Source organism: Arachis hypogaea, chromosome 11 (assembly GCF_003086295.3).
Source record: "Arachis hypogaea cultivar Tifrunner chromosome 11, arahy.Tifrunner.gnm2.J5K5, whole genome shotgun sequence".
NCBI lineage: Eukaryota > Viridiplantae > Streptophyta > Magnoliopsida > Fabales > Fabaceae > Arachis > Arachis hypogaea.
The window spans coordinates 105,612,462-105,625,939 of record NC_092046.1 but is presented as its reverse complement, the minus strand read 5'-3'; the positions used below and the strand labels follow the sequence as shown (position 1 = coordinate 105,625,939).

The window sequence follows — 13,478 nt, the reverse complement described above, 5'->3', positions numbered from 1 at the left end:
CCACTTTTTTTTTTTTGTTGTCTCGTGCCACTGCATTATTACACAAAGGCATGCAACAATTTTCTGCATTGTAACGGTTACCCCAAATAAAGAAAAAGCTAAAATCGCAAGCCAGTTCATTCCTGCTTTTTTATTCATAGCGATAACGATATCCTTAGCTTTTTCTCTTTCTTACTTCTTTTTTGAGCCCTCTCAAATAACTCTCATCTTGTTTGCGAAACAAGAACAAATAAAACCATGCCATTATTCAACGACAAAATCTTCCACCTGAGGAGGGTTAGGAATAATAGCCTCTCCCCTGTGGTCCAATCCCATGAAAGAAACAAGCCAACAGGGAGGAGTAGTGGTTTTGACATTTGAGTCTTTCATCTCTAATGCCAAATAGCATGCATGTTACTCCCTTTCATCTCTTCATCGCTCGCATTAAAAAACCAAAGATAGCCAGAAAGAAAAGAAGGAAGAAAAATTATACCAATAATTAAGCAACGCAATCATATATAATTTTTCTTTCTTCTCTTTCCCTCTAAATTACCTAGCTACAGGCCAGACTCGGAAAATGCATATTGCATTATTGTTATAATTATTATTATTATTATTATTATTATTATTATTATTATTATTATTATTATTATTATTATTATTATTATTATTATTATTAAGAAAGCAGAAACAAATGCCAGATTTTAAACCCTGCATCACATGCTTGTTCTTGATCGTGTCCTCGCTATTATTATTATCCCCAAATGTGGCTTCTTCCTCCGATGAGAATAACTCGGCAGATGAAGTCTTTATCCAGTGTGGGACCGACGAATACGCAGACTTGGGCCCCACCAAGTTCACCCGTACGTTCATGGCTCTTATGGACACGGTTTCAGTTAAGATCAAAGAGCAAGGCTGGAGCGCTGAATCGATTATCAACCCAGTTGCCCCGATTTTCGCACTAGGTGAGTTTTGTTTGACAAGAATGCTAAGTGCACACTAAAAAATAGTTACCAAATCAGCCACTAGCCATATATTACATGATTTGTTGGATTCTTATTTTTATGATACAGCGGAATGCCGCAACGACCTCAACAATAGCAATTGCTACAAATGCTTCAACCACGCCAGGGAATATTTGTCGCAGTGCTTGCCAAAGGTAGCGGGGAGAGTTTACATGGACGGTTGCTTCCTTCGCTACGATAACTATGGTTTCTTCAACGAGGTATTAGACAAGAAGTACGACCATAGTGTTTGCATAAAGTCTTCCTGGATGGAGAAGATGGAGCGCGGGCGATCGGAGTATAATAGCACCGATAGTAATAATAGCAATGCAACGGACCCCGCTGGGTTCAGGGAAAAGGTTGGGAAGGCGGTAACGAACGTGACGGAGACGGCAGCCACGTCTGTTCACAAATTCGCAGTGAATGGGGATAACAAGGACGTGTTTGCGCTGGCGCAGTGTTGGCACACATTGGAGAGAGAAGGGTGTGAGAGGTGCTTGAAAAGAGCAGAGAGGAAATTGAGTGAGTGCATTATTGTTAATGATGAAGGTAAGAGCATGCTTGCCGGTTGTTTCTTGAAGTATTCCACTCGCAAATTCTACGGTGAAGAATTCGATGAGAACGGAGTCAAGAACAACTACGGTCAGTAAATGAATTAAAAAAACGCAACATTCGTATTCTTTTATTTTCTTTGCAATTGAAATTTAACCGTCTCTGTGTGTCTCCTGAATGTTGTTTCCAGACAATTCTTATAACAAGGTGATCATTGTATCTCTATCATCAGCGGTTGCTGTGACTTTGATTATTATCACAGGTGTGATGGTTAAGAAAAAGAAAGCACCAATTTGTACAGTAGGTAATACTTTTTTATCTATCCAAAGCCTTAATGCTGTTATCAATTTGGTGCACATGTATTCGTGTCAAAATGATAGGTGATAATCTTCAAATGATTAAACATTCTTGGTTAATTATGGGTTTTGTTGTCTTTAGGAATGGACCGTAGCAAGAGATTTGAGTACGTGGCTGGTTACACTTTTAAATATGAGTTGCTTGAAAAGGCGACCAATTATTTTGATCCTGCATACAAACTAGGGCAGGGTGGAGCTGGTTCTGTATTCAAAGGAACGCTACCTCAAGGAAAGACTGTGGCCGTGAAACGACTGTTTTTCACGACGCGACAGTGGACCGATGGGTTCTTCAATGAGGTTAATTCAATAACAGGGATTACCCACAAGAATGTGGTGAAACTTTTAGGGTGCAGTATTGAAGGCCCGGAAAGCCTCTTGGTTTATGAATTTGTGCCAAATGGGAGTCTTGAGCAAATACTTTTTGGTAAAGACTCAACAACTTTTTTGACCTGGAAGCAACGTTTTAATATCATATGTGGTGTAGCTGAGGCCCTAGCATACCTTCATGGAGGTACTGAATCAAAGATTATTCACAGAGACATTAAGTCCGGGAACATTCTACTTGATGAGAATCTTGATCCGAAAATTGCTGATTTTGGTCTTGCTCGCTTTGTTACGGAAAATAGAAGTCATGTTACCACAGGAATTGCTGGAACATTGTAAGTAATAAATAATAAATTAGACAAACAGTTTTTCACTTGAAATTACTCGGAATAAAAGTTCTTATTCCAATCCTTTGATGATTAAAACTGATTGTTCATGACAGGGGATATATGGCTCCTGAATATCTTCTTCAAGGACAACTAACAGAAAAAGCAGATGTCTATGCTTTTGGTGTGGTTGTTGCTGAAATTGTATGTGGCAAGAAAAACAGTGTTTATACCCAGGGCTCAACTTCAGTACTCCATTGTGTAAGATTTAAGTCTTTCTTTTTTACTCATATTGTGCACTTATGCTTGTCATTCATTATAAACCAGTAACATGATTGTCATTATCATCAGATTTGGAAGAATTACAAGGCACAGAACATCACGGCATCAGTTGATCCTGCACTGAATGGTCAATTTGTAGAAGAAGAGGCATCAAATGCCCTCAGAGCTGCCCTTCTTTGCACACAGTCCTCTGTTTCTCTTAGACCATCCATGTCTCAAGTGCTTCAGATCCTAACCGATAAAGACTTTGTTGTTCCCTCCCCAAGGCAACGGCCATTCCTAAATTGCACTATGCTGAGCCTAGATGACCGAACACAAGCTACCTCCACCTTCACCCTCACCCCTGAAACTTCACCAAATGGCCCCGCCACCACTAGTGCAAGATCCTCTTTCCATACCACCACAGATTCATTTAGATCAAATACACATGCAATTAATATTGCAGTACCTTCTGATCCAAGGGAGAATAATAATAAAAATAATAATAATAATAATAAATAATTAATATTGGTGCTTGATGAAATTTTTTTCGGATGATTCAGATTGGCATGCTTTGGTTATTACAATTCTAGTCAATGATGTTATTCTTCAAAGGTGGAGCTGGCCGAGTCATGATATAGAGGAAGTGAAGCTGGCTGTTTATTAAGAATGTGTTATTTGTATATTTTGTCTTATACGATAAGTCTGACACATATTGACTCAATATGAATCTTAATTTAGTATCTTGACTCAATAAAAGAAAAAATAAGTACATAAATCATTCATTTTTTTGGGCTATTAAATTAGCTTTCAGTTATCTGAAATTCTTCCTATAACGAGGCATGAGTAGAAGGCTGTGGAATTTTCACCAAAAAAATTCAAGGATTAATGGATGATAAGAGGCGAGGCCACAAGCAGTGAAGATGATGAAAGTGCATGCAGGCTTATTCTTTTGATTGTAAAGCAGGGGTAGAGAGAAATAAACTATTTATTTATTTTGGACTTAGTCCTTACAATTATTTAATACATTTAAATTTGTTATGGAATAGAGATAGGGATTCTCATTTATTAATATTTCTTTTTTTCTTAATATTCTGAAATCTTAACTATTTTTATTTTATATTAAGTGCCTCTTTATATTTTTTTTTACAAATTAACTGTTTAATTTAAATTTTAAAAAGTCATTAATTAGTTTTTATTTATTATGTTTTTCATTATTAAATAAAAAGAAAAAGTAAAAGAGTTTAAAAATTATATTTTTTTATTTAAATTAATAAAATATAATATTTACTTAAATGTATAAATATATAAGCGTAGATGAATTACAATTTTAAATACCCATTAGAAATTCCGGGACAAAAAAATTGTTTAAGTAAACAAATTGAATATCGGGATATGGTCACATAAAAATTTTGGCCAATGTACGTTTAATTGTATTAGATTGAATTTAACCGTTAATTTAAATTATTTTTATTTAAATTTTAAATTAAAAATTTTTAAAATTTTAAATTATTTAAATAAAATTATATAAAATGAAAAATAAAAATTAAATTAATACAACATTATCCAAAATATTATATAATATGAGTACATTTATTTAAAAATCGATATAATATTTTGAATAATATTGTGTTGGTTTATTTTTATTTTTTCATGTCATTCAATTTTTTTCAAATAATTTAAAATTTAGATAAATATAATTTAAACTAATGACTTAATTTAATCAAATACAAATATGGTTAATTATCTTTATATATTTAATTTTGAAAAGATAACAATATAATTTTTTTAAATTAAAAAATTAAACAATTTAAAATTTTAAATACATCCAAGATGCAAAATAAATTCAGGATTTGATACAGCCATATAATGTTCTGGATAATGTTGTGTTGATTTGATTTATATTTTTTTTATTTCATCCAATTTTATTCAAATAATTTAAAATTTTAAAAATACAAAATTTTTAATTTAAAATTTAGATTAATATAATTTAAATTAAAAATTTAATTTAATCCAATAGATCATATTATTATACATATTCCAAATAGACCAACTAATATTTTTATAGGACAATATCAAAAGTATTTTAGCACTTGATTTATATACAATTACACAATAGTGTTATATTCTGAATGCAACGGTGTTCTGTTTTTCAATGTATCATATTTCGATTTGTGACTTAATAATTTTTTAGGTTTGTATACTCATGATGTGTAATAAATATTTAAAATTGTAATTCATCTATACATTACATATTTCAATAAATATTATATTTTATCCTAAAAAATTAATAAAAAGAAAAAATAATATTAAAAATATTTTTATCTTTTTTTTTTTAATTTTCAATAAAACTTAATAATTATCTTAACATTTGTGCAAAACTAAAAAAAGAGATAATTAATATGAAAAGTGTAGTAAGATAAATAAATAAGGAGAAAAATATAAAATAATAAAATATAAATAAAAAACTTTAGTATTAATATACTATAATATTATTATCTCTAACTGAGATAATTCATATGTATATTCATAAATATTTACAGCATACATTTATATGGGGAGAAAGAAATATTTTATATTGGTCTTATGTGTATTGTCTAAGACCTTACTCTCTATTTATACACATACCAACTTCACATTTTCAAATTTCATTGTTTAATTCATCTTGAGAACTTGAAATTTTCACTTTTGAAAAACTGAGCTGTCCATATAAGGAAGAAAGTCACAAGTCATTAAATGAGCATCTATCCATATCATAACACTCTCTTTCGGATGTCCAGTTAGGATTATCCTTCATTGAAATCTTACTAAAGAAAGACCCAATGAAAAAAAATTTTAGTGAAGGAAAAAGAGTACAATATCTTTTTTTATGAGAACTGCCTTATTAGAAATCTTATCAAGAAAAATTCAATACGGACAAAAATCCGACTAAGGAAAAAAGAGTACAGTTTCCCCCTCTTGTCAACAATATTTAATATCTCAAAATCGGCTCATCCTAATTTGATGTACCAATCTTTCAAAAAAGGATTTTGAAAGTGAATTTGTAAATAAATCTGTTAGATTATCGTTTGAATGGATCTGTTGGACATTAATTGTTCTTTGATTTTCAAGGTCATGAGTGAAGAAGAATTTAAGAGGAATATACTTTGTTCTATTTCCTTTGATGTATCCATCCTTAAGTTAAGCAATGCATGTTGTATTATTTTCAAACAAAATAGTTGGAGCTATTTTCCTATCAGTCAGTCCACATGATGATGAATATATTGGATTAAACTCTAATGGATGAATTATCGTCAGTTTGAAATTTTTCAAAATAATTTTGTTGCAAGTATAGTCCAAGGAGTTGTAGTGAGGTATTCGTATTATTGGTTATGAGCACAAGGGTTTTCAAAAGTAAGGATAAAGAAAATAAATTGTAAGAAAGTAAAGCTAATAAATATAGGAATATAAATGCTAAAACGATACTCTTAACAAGGATTGAGAATCAAGGTTTTCTATCATTGTCATTTATCTATACACAATAATTATCGAGAGTAATCATATTACATTATTTCCAATATCGAGAGAAGGTCAAGTAGGCATAATTGATTTCAATTCACAATTCATAACCACTTTACTAATTGAGCATAGTAAGAGGTTAATGTTAGTGAATACAAAATCAACTAACAACTCTATATTACCAATCCAAATTGGACATTAATGACTTAAGATCACCTAATTTCTCAATCATAAGCCAAAAATGCAAAAATTTATTCTAAAACTAATTCAAGCATTTTATCAAACACCTAGAGTGTATAAACTAAAGTATTATAAATTGTAAGAATTAGTAAAATCTATGGTTATCAAATATAAGAAAACAATAATAACAACTCAAATAAGGATAAATGAAATATAAAAATCAAATTACATTTAAAGAAAATGATAATTCAACAAGAGTTCATAACTAAAATAGTATAAACAAGAAACTAATAAGAAAGTGTTAATGAACTAAAGTAGAAGAGCAAGAAAATGTAATTAAAACTAAGCTAAAATAAGATTAGAAACTAAAATAAAAGAGAATTAAAATAGAAACTTTAAGAATTCTAGAGAAAATTTAGAGCTTCTCTCTCTAGAATTTACTAAATATTCTAATAAAACTAAAACTAAAACTACCTACTACTAACTACATTAGATTTTTTTCTTAAATACATTTGGGTTTTAGACCTTTTTGTGGCCCAAAAACAAGGATGTATGTGTTTCATTAAACAAAACACGTGGGCCCATTTCGCACACGCGGACTATCACTCGAATCGCTTCTCGAGTTTGCTTCTTCGCTCCATTCTTTTAGATCCTTTGAAATCATTGACCTTGAAACACTTAAACAAATTTAATCACGGGATCGAATGGCATAAAAATGAATAATTAGGAGAACAAAAAAGCATATTTTTCACATACAACTTCATCAGAAGTAAGATTCAAAAAACTCATTTAATTGTCCAATATTGTGCAAGAAAGTTGACAAATTCCATGATTTTTAGCACAATTTATAACGATAAAATAGAGTTTATCAAACTCCTGAGCCAAAAAACTTGCGACTTACTTCATGTATCGTTGGTATTTCAGCATGAATAGAGGATATTGCTACTATCGTCTATCTTGTAGACCTCCATGATATAGTAGTGTCACCATATGTGAATAGGTATCCTATTTGAAATCTTTCTTTATGTGGATCGCCAACTAATTGTGACTTGGATTGATATGGGTAAAATAGTCACATATCAACTGTTCCATGAAGATATCGAAAAATTTGTTTGATTCCATTTCAATATCTTCTAGTTGGAGAGGAACTATAGCTTACTAGTAAATTCACAACAAATAATATGACAGGCCGTGTATTATTAGCAATATACATTAATGCTCCAATGGCACTAAGATATGGTACTTCAGGACTATGGATATCTTTATTTTCTTCTTTAGAATGGAATTTATCCTTTTCTACGTCTAAAGACCTTACGATTATTGGGATATTTAATAAATGTGATTTATCCATATAAAATATCTTCAAGATCTTTTCTATGTATATTGTTTGATGAATAAAGATTCCATTGTTTGTATGTTCAATCTGTAGGCCGGGAAAAAATTTAGTCTTTTCAAGATCTTTAATCTCAAACTCTTCTTTTAATGTTTTTATGATTGTTGGAATCTCTTTGGGATTCCAATGATATTTAAATAATCAACGTATATAGCAATTATAATAAATTCAGATGCAGATTTTTTTATGAAAACACATGGGCAGATATCATCATTTTTAAATCTGAGTGTCGGAGTTCTAGGAATACCTCTGGCTTTCCCGGAGCCTTTTATATTAGCTATGTGAGCACGTTTACCATAGTGAGAACTCCCCATTCTCATTCTATATATATTCTGTTGTTTTTCTTTTCAGATGCAGGTCGAGAGGCACCTTGTTGAGCGTTTGGAGTTTCCTATGCAAGCGAAGTTTGGTTATTTTGGGATGTTGTATTTTGTACTTATACTATGTATATATGTATATAGATTCTCCTCTGTATATATTTTATGTTTGTTCCTCCTAGAGGTTGACTTGGAGAAACAGTTATTTATTCTGTAGTTTGAGTTATATTTTTGGTTGTATAAATATATAATTATACTCTGGCCGGCCTTAGCTTTGCAGGTCGAGTCTGGAGCTTGATATCTGTGTTTTTGGAACTTTGATTTGTATATTATGTTTTTAGCGTTCTTTTGATCTCACCTATTCATTTTACGATTGACCCTGTGAGCGTGACATGATTTTCTGTTTTCACTTTTGTTTAGCTTATTCTTCAAGGCTCCTAAATATGAATTCTTTTTACTATATTTATGTACGTATTTTACTTTTAGATGTCGTAATACTTCGTCACCTCTGCTTTACGACTTAAGCGTAAGGCTCTGTGTGGTAGGGTGTTACATTATGGTATCAAAGCAGTTCGTTCTTGTAGAGCCTGAGGGACAGATTGACTATGCTTTTGTACATACTCTGGGTATGTATATATGCTAATTAGGATATCTAATTGATATATGTGGCATATTTGTTTATGAGGATGCATTTGGGACTTTGAAGAATTAGACTTGAGATATTGAGACTGATCACCTTAATATCACTTGTTTGGTGTGAACAAGAACCAAATGATGACTCGTTGACGCGGACACGGTCGAGGCAGAGGTCGAAATATCAATGTGGAACCTAAAAATACTATGAATAATCCTGTGAGCTTTACGAATGCTTTGGAGAACATGGCGGTTTCTGTGCAGGCAACGACTGAGGCCATTGGTCAACAAGTTAATAATGGAAACGGGTGTAATGGCGGAAATGGGCCGATGACTTTAGCAACTTTTCTGAAGATAAACCCACCAACTTTTAGAGGAGCCACAAATACAACAGAATCTTATAATTGGTTTTAGGCGATGGAACGAGCTTTGCGAGCGCAACAATTGTTTGAAGATCAGTGTGTTGAGTTTGCTACTTATTAGTTGATGGGTGAAGCTCAGTATTGATGGCAGGGGACCCAACGCCTTCTGTAGCGAGATAATGTTGCAATCTGATGAGTCGAATTCACACCCCATTCAAAAATTGGTGAATTAGTTCTTTTGGCAAGCGCACCAAAATTATCATCAAGTAATAACCCACAGTGGAGTGGGATCGTATCCACAGAGATTGGCAAATTCAAGCAGTTTTAATCAATTGATGAATTAGTCAAGCGGATCAATAGGATTGTGAAGTACAGAATTGTAAATGACATAAATGTAAATGACTAGAATATAAAGAAAAGTAATAAAGTGCAGGAATATAAATGGCAGAATGTAAAGTGCAGAATCATAAATGACTTGAATGTAAATGGGAATGGGAAATTGCTGAATGTAAAAATAAGCTGTAAAGAAATGGATAGATAAGAATGGGAAAATTCATTGAGATTGAGAGATGTTGTCTCTTTGGATCAAATCTAGCTTATATTCTCTTCAATCATGCAACTCATTGACCTCTTGGCAATCATGATTGATTGAGTCCCAATCCCTTGGTGACTCAATCTCTCAGATCTTGATCGATAGCCAATTCCTTGGTCTAGTTGCTCATGAAGAGAGATATGCTTGGTCCCTGATTATACCACACACTATTATAGGTCCAGATAGAGGGAGGATTATATGTCACATATCCAAACACCAAAACCCAGATTCTACTCTAGTGTGAGAAGGGATTTCAAGCATGATTTCATGTTTCCTTTCCTAAGGTTCCCATGAAACCCAATTGCATTCAATCTTTTTTCCAACATAATTGAACACTAAGCATTAAGAACGAAATTCCTTCTAGCAAATCAAAGAGAAGATGAAGAGAAGAAGAATTTCACTATTATCAATCCATCAAGTACAATAGAGCTCCCTCTCTCAATGAGAGGGAAGTTAGCTACTCATAGCTCAAAAAGTACTCAAAAGTGAAGTGTAAAAGTGGATCTAAAACTGATTGCTTAACCCCCTTCTTCAGTAGTCCATGGGGGAATTTATACTACTCCTAGTAAAATAAAAGAATTACAAAAGTGAAAAAAGAAAATTACATTTTGGAGGGAAAAGAAAACACTCAATAAGCATGACTTCTCAGCTGGCGTGTGGCTGGCGCTTTTCTGGTGTGTCATGTGCCCTTTATTTCTAGCTTGGTGTGCCACGCCCAATCCTTCAAGTGGCACGCTCGTCCCTTTAACAACCTTAGCGTGCCACGCCTTCGAACTCAAGTGGCACGCCATAGTGAAATTCTTGTTTTGGCGTGCCACGCCTTCGAACCCAAGTGGCTCGCCCCTTGCTTTTCTCACTTCTTTTTGCCTCTGGAAACTTGAACTGGCATGCCACGCCCAAGGTCTGGCGTGCCACGCCCTTGCTCTATGCTTGGCTAAGCTTCTCTGGAAAGTTGAACTAGCGTGGTACGCCCAGGGTCTGGCGTGCCACACCCCTTTTGTGAGTGAGCGGTTCCTCTGTTTTGGCATGCCACGCCACGAACTCAAGTGGCACGCCCCAGTGCTTCTTGCTCTCTGAATGACACTAGCGTGCCACGCCTGGTTGCTCAAGTGGCACGCCTAAGTGAAGAATGGTGAATGGCATGCCACGCCTTCGATATCAAGTGGCACGCCCCTTATAACTGGCCTCCTTCATCCTCTCTGGAAACTTATACCAATGTGGCACGCCCATGATCGTGTCTTGGTTCCAGTAGTTGGCGTGCCACGCCTCAGCCTTCAAGTGGCACGCCATAGTGAAATGCTAAGGTTGGCGTGCCACGCCTTTGATTCCAAGTGGCACGCCCAGTCCTTGCTTCTGGTCCTTTGCGCATTGGCATGCCACGCTTGGTTGCTCAAGTGGCACGCCCAGTCTTCAATTGCCTTCAGTCCCTTCTCTGGATTGTTGTACCAGTGTGCCACGCCATGCTGCTCAAGTGGCACGCCCATGGATTTGTGAACTCTTCAAGTTTGGCGTGCCACGCCTGGGTTCTCATGTGGCACGCCCAAGTGACTTCTTGGAGCTTCCGTGCCACGCCTTCGATACCAAGTGGCACGCCATAGTGAAGGCTCTTCTTGGAATGGTGAGTTGGCGTGCCACGCCCCTTTACTCAAGTGGCACGCCCATAGTAGTTGATGGGTCAGGCGTGCCACGTCCAGCCTGGCGTGCCACGCCCCTTTTGTGTCCTCCATTGTAGTTCTCTGGAAAAATGTATTAGCGTCCCACGCCCAGTCCTTGCCGTGCCACGCCCACATGCATGCTTGGATCTCCCTCTCTGGAATTTAGTACTGGCGTGCCACGCCAGTGCATTTTTATGGCGTTTGCTCCCAAGTGGCACGCCAGTTTTACACGCCCAGCTTCTTGTTTGTCTTTTTCCCATTTTTGATGCCCTTTTCACCTGAAATTTAGCACAACTCATCTCAAAGTGGTATACCATAATATTCATCAAATAATGCATGAATTGTACTGATCAAATGAGATTTATGCTCTTTTATGGTTTTTTTTATGCAAGAAAGAAGGGTAGATGATGCAAGTCATCACAATCCCTTGGGATGTATTCCAATCTGAGTTTTATAAGAAGTATTTTCCAAACTTAGTAAGGATGGCGAAAGAGCTTGAGTTGCTACAGCTGAAGCAGGGTCCTATGTTAGTGGCAAAGTATACCAGTCGGTTTGAGAAACTATGTCGGTTCTCCAGGAGATTTTGAAGAATGGAAATGCATAAAATATGAAGGTGGTCTGCGGAGTGACATCCTGAGTACAGTGGGCCCGATGGAGATTAGAGTTTTCTCTAAACTGGTAAACAAGAGCCGAGTTATTGAGGATTGTGTGAGAAATGTAGCATTAGACAAGGGTGATCACCGAGTTTTGTTAGGAGAGATCAGGGGAGGAACTTTGCGCCTAGAGGACAGAATTTCAAGCAAGGCGGTTATGTTCCACAACAACGTTTGGGTCAGAATAACTTCCGGAGATTCAATAATAATAACAACAACCAGGGAAGAGACAAAGGAAAGAAGATTTAGAATCCTCCGAATAACTTGATATGTAAGAGATGTAGGGCATATCATCTGAACACTTCATCCAGAGCTAGAATAGGTGTATGCTACTACTGTGGTGGAACCGGGCATCTGTCTTGGAACTGTCCGAATAAGAAAAGGGATGATGTCGGGAGAGCACAACAGCCAATGAAGGTGTTCACTACATCTGCTGTGGGTGCCGAGGGATCCGAGACATTGATAGAGGTAACTGTGAAGTAGCTGGTAAAGTTTTAAATGCTTTATTTGATTCAGGAGCAACACATTCATTCATTACGTTTGAGAAGGCTAATGAATTAGGGTTGAGAATAGTGGTCTTGGGTTATGAATTGAAGGTGCATAATGCCACTCATGAGGCCATTGTGACTAGGTTAGGTTGTTCACAAGTTATGTTCCGAGTTAAACAGCAAGAGTTTGTCCATGATTTGATTTGTTTTTCCAATGACCGATCTTGATCTAATCTTGGTATTGGATTGGTTGTCCAAGAACACATCTTGTTAAACTATTCTAAAAGGACGTTATATTTTATGTCGGAAGGGTCGGAAGGACCGGTGGTGGCAAAGGATTATTATCTGAACTCTGTAGTTGTGAACTGTAGTGGGTATGAATGCGAAGGCATTGTTCTATTGGCGGCAAATGTGTCAGGTGAGGAATAAAGCTTAGAACAAATTCCGGTTGTATGTGAATTCCCCGAAGTGTTTCTGAACGACATTCTTGAATTCCCTCCTTCTCGAGAAATCGAGTTTGCGATTGATCTGGTTCTTGGAGCAGGACCAATTTCAATTATGCCTTACTGAATGTCACCTTTGGAACTAGCTAAACTTAAAGCTTAACTAGAGGAGTTAATGAGTAAGAACTTTATTCGTCCAAGCATTTCTCCATGAGGAACACCGGTGTTGTTGGTGAAAAAGAAGGATGGAAGTATGCGGTTGTGCGTAGATTACAGACAACTGAACAAAGTAACCGTAAAGAATAAATACCTATTGCTGAGAATTGATGATCTGATGGACCAATTGCAAGGAGCTGGTGTCTTTTCGAAGATCGACTTGAGGTCTGGTTATCACCAGATAAGAGTGAGAGATGAAGATATCCCGAGCTTTCAGGACTCGATATGGTCACCATAAATACATTG

General features: G+C 35.4%; 1 protein-coding gene across 1 annotated transcript; it reads left to right on the top strand.

The window, feature by feature from the left end:
• Positions 1–237: 237 nt before the first annotated feature.
• On the top strand, positions 238–3,583 carry LOC112722338 (cysteine-rich receptor-like protein kinase 1). The gene is made up of 6 exons (XM_025773329.3): positions 238–944; positions 1,053–1,625; positions 1,726–1,839; positions 1,974–2,550; positions 2,658–2,802; positions 2,893–3,583. The coding sequence occupies exons 1-6, from the start codon at positions 674–676 to the stop codon at positions 3,322–3,324; spliced, it is 2,112 nt and encodes a 703-aa protein (XP_025629114.1). The 5' UTR covers positions 238–673; the 3' UTR covers positions 3,325–3,583.
• Positions 3,584–13,478: the final 9,895 nt, after the last annotated feature.

Coding starts and splice junctions, on each gene's coding strand:
- LOC112722338 (XM_025773329.3), top strand. CDS start 674: ATGCCAGATTTTAAACCCTGCATCACATGCTTGTTCTTGATCGTGTCC. Junction 945..1,052: donor TGCCCCGATTTTCGCACTAG/GTGAGTTTTGTT, acceptor TTTATGATACAG/CGGAATGCCGCAACGACCTC. Junction 1,840..1,973: donor AGCACCAATTTGTACAGTAG/GTAATACTTTTT, acceptor TGTTGTCTTTAG/GAATGGACCGTAGCAAGAGA.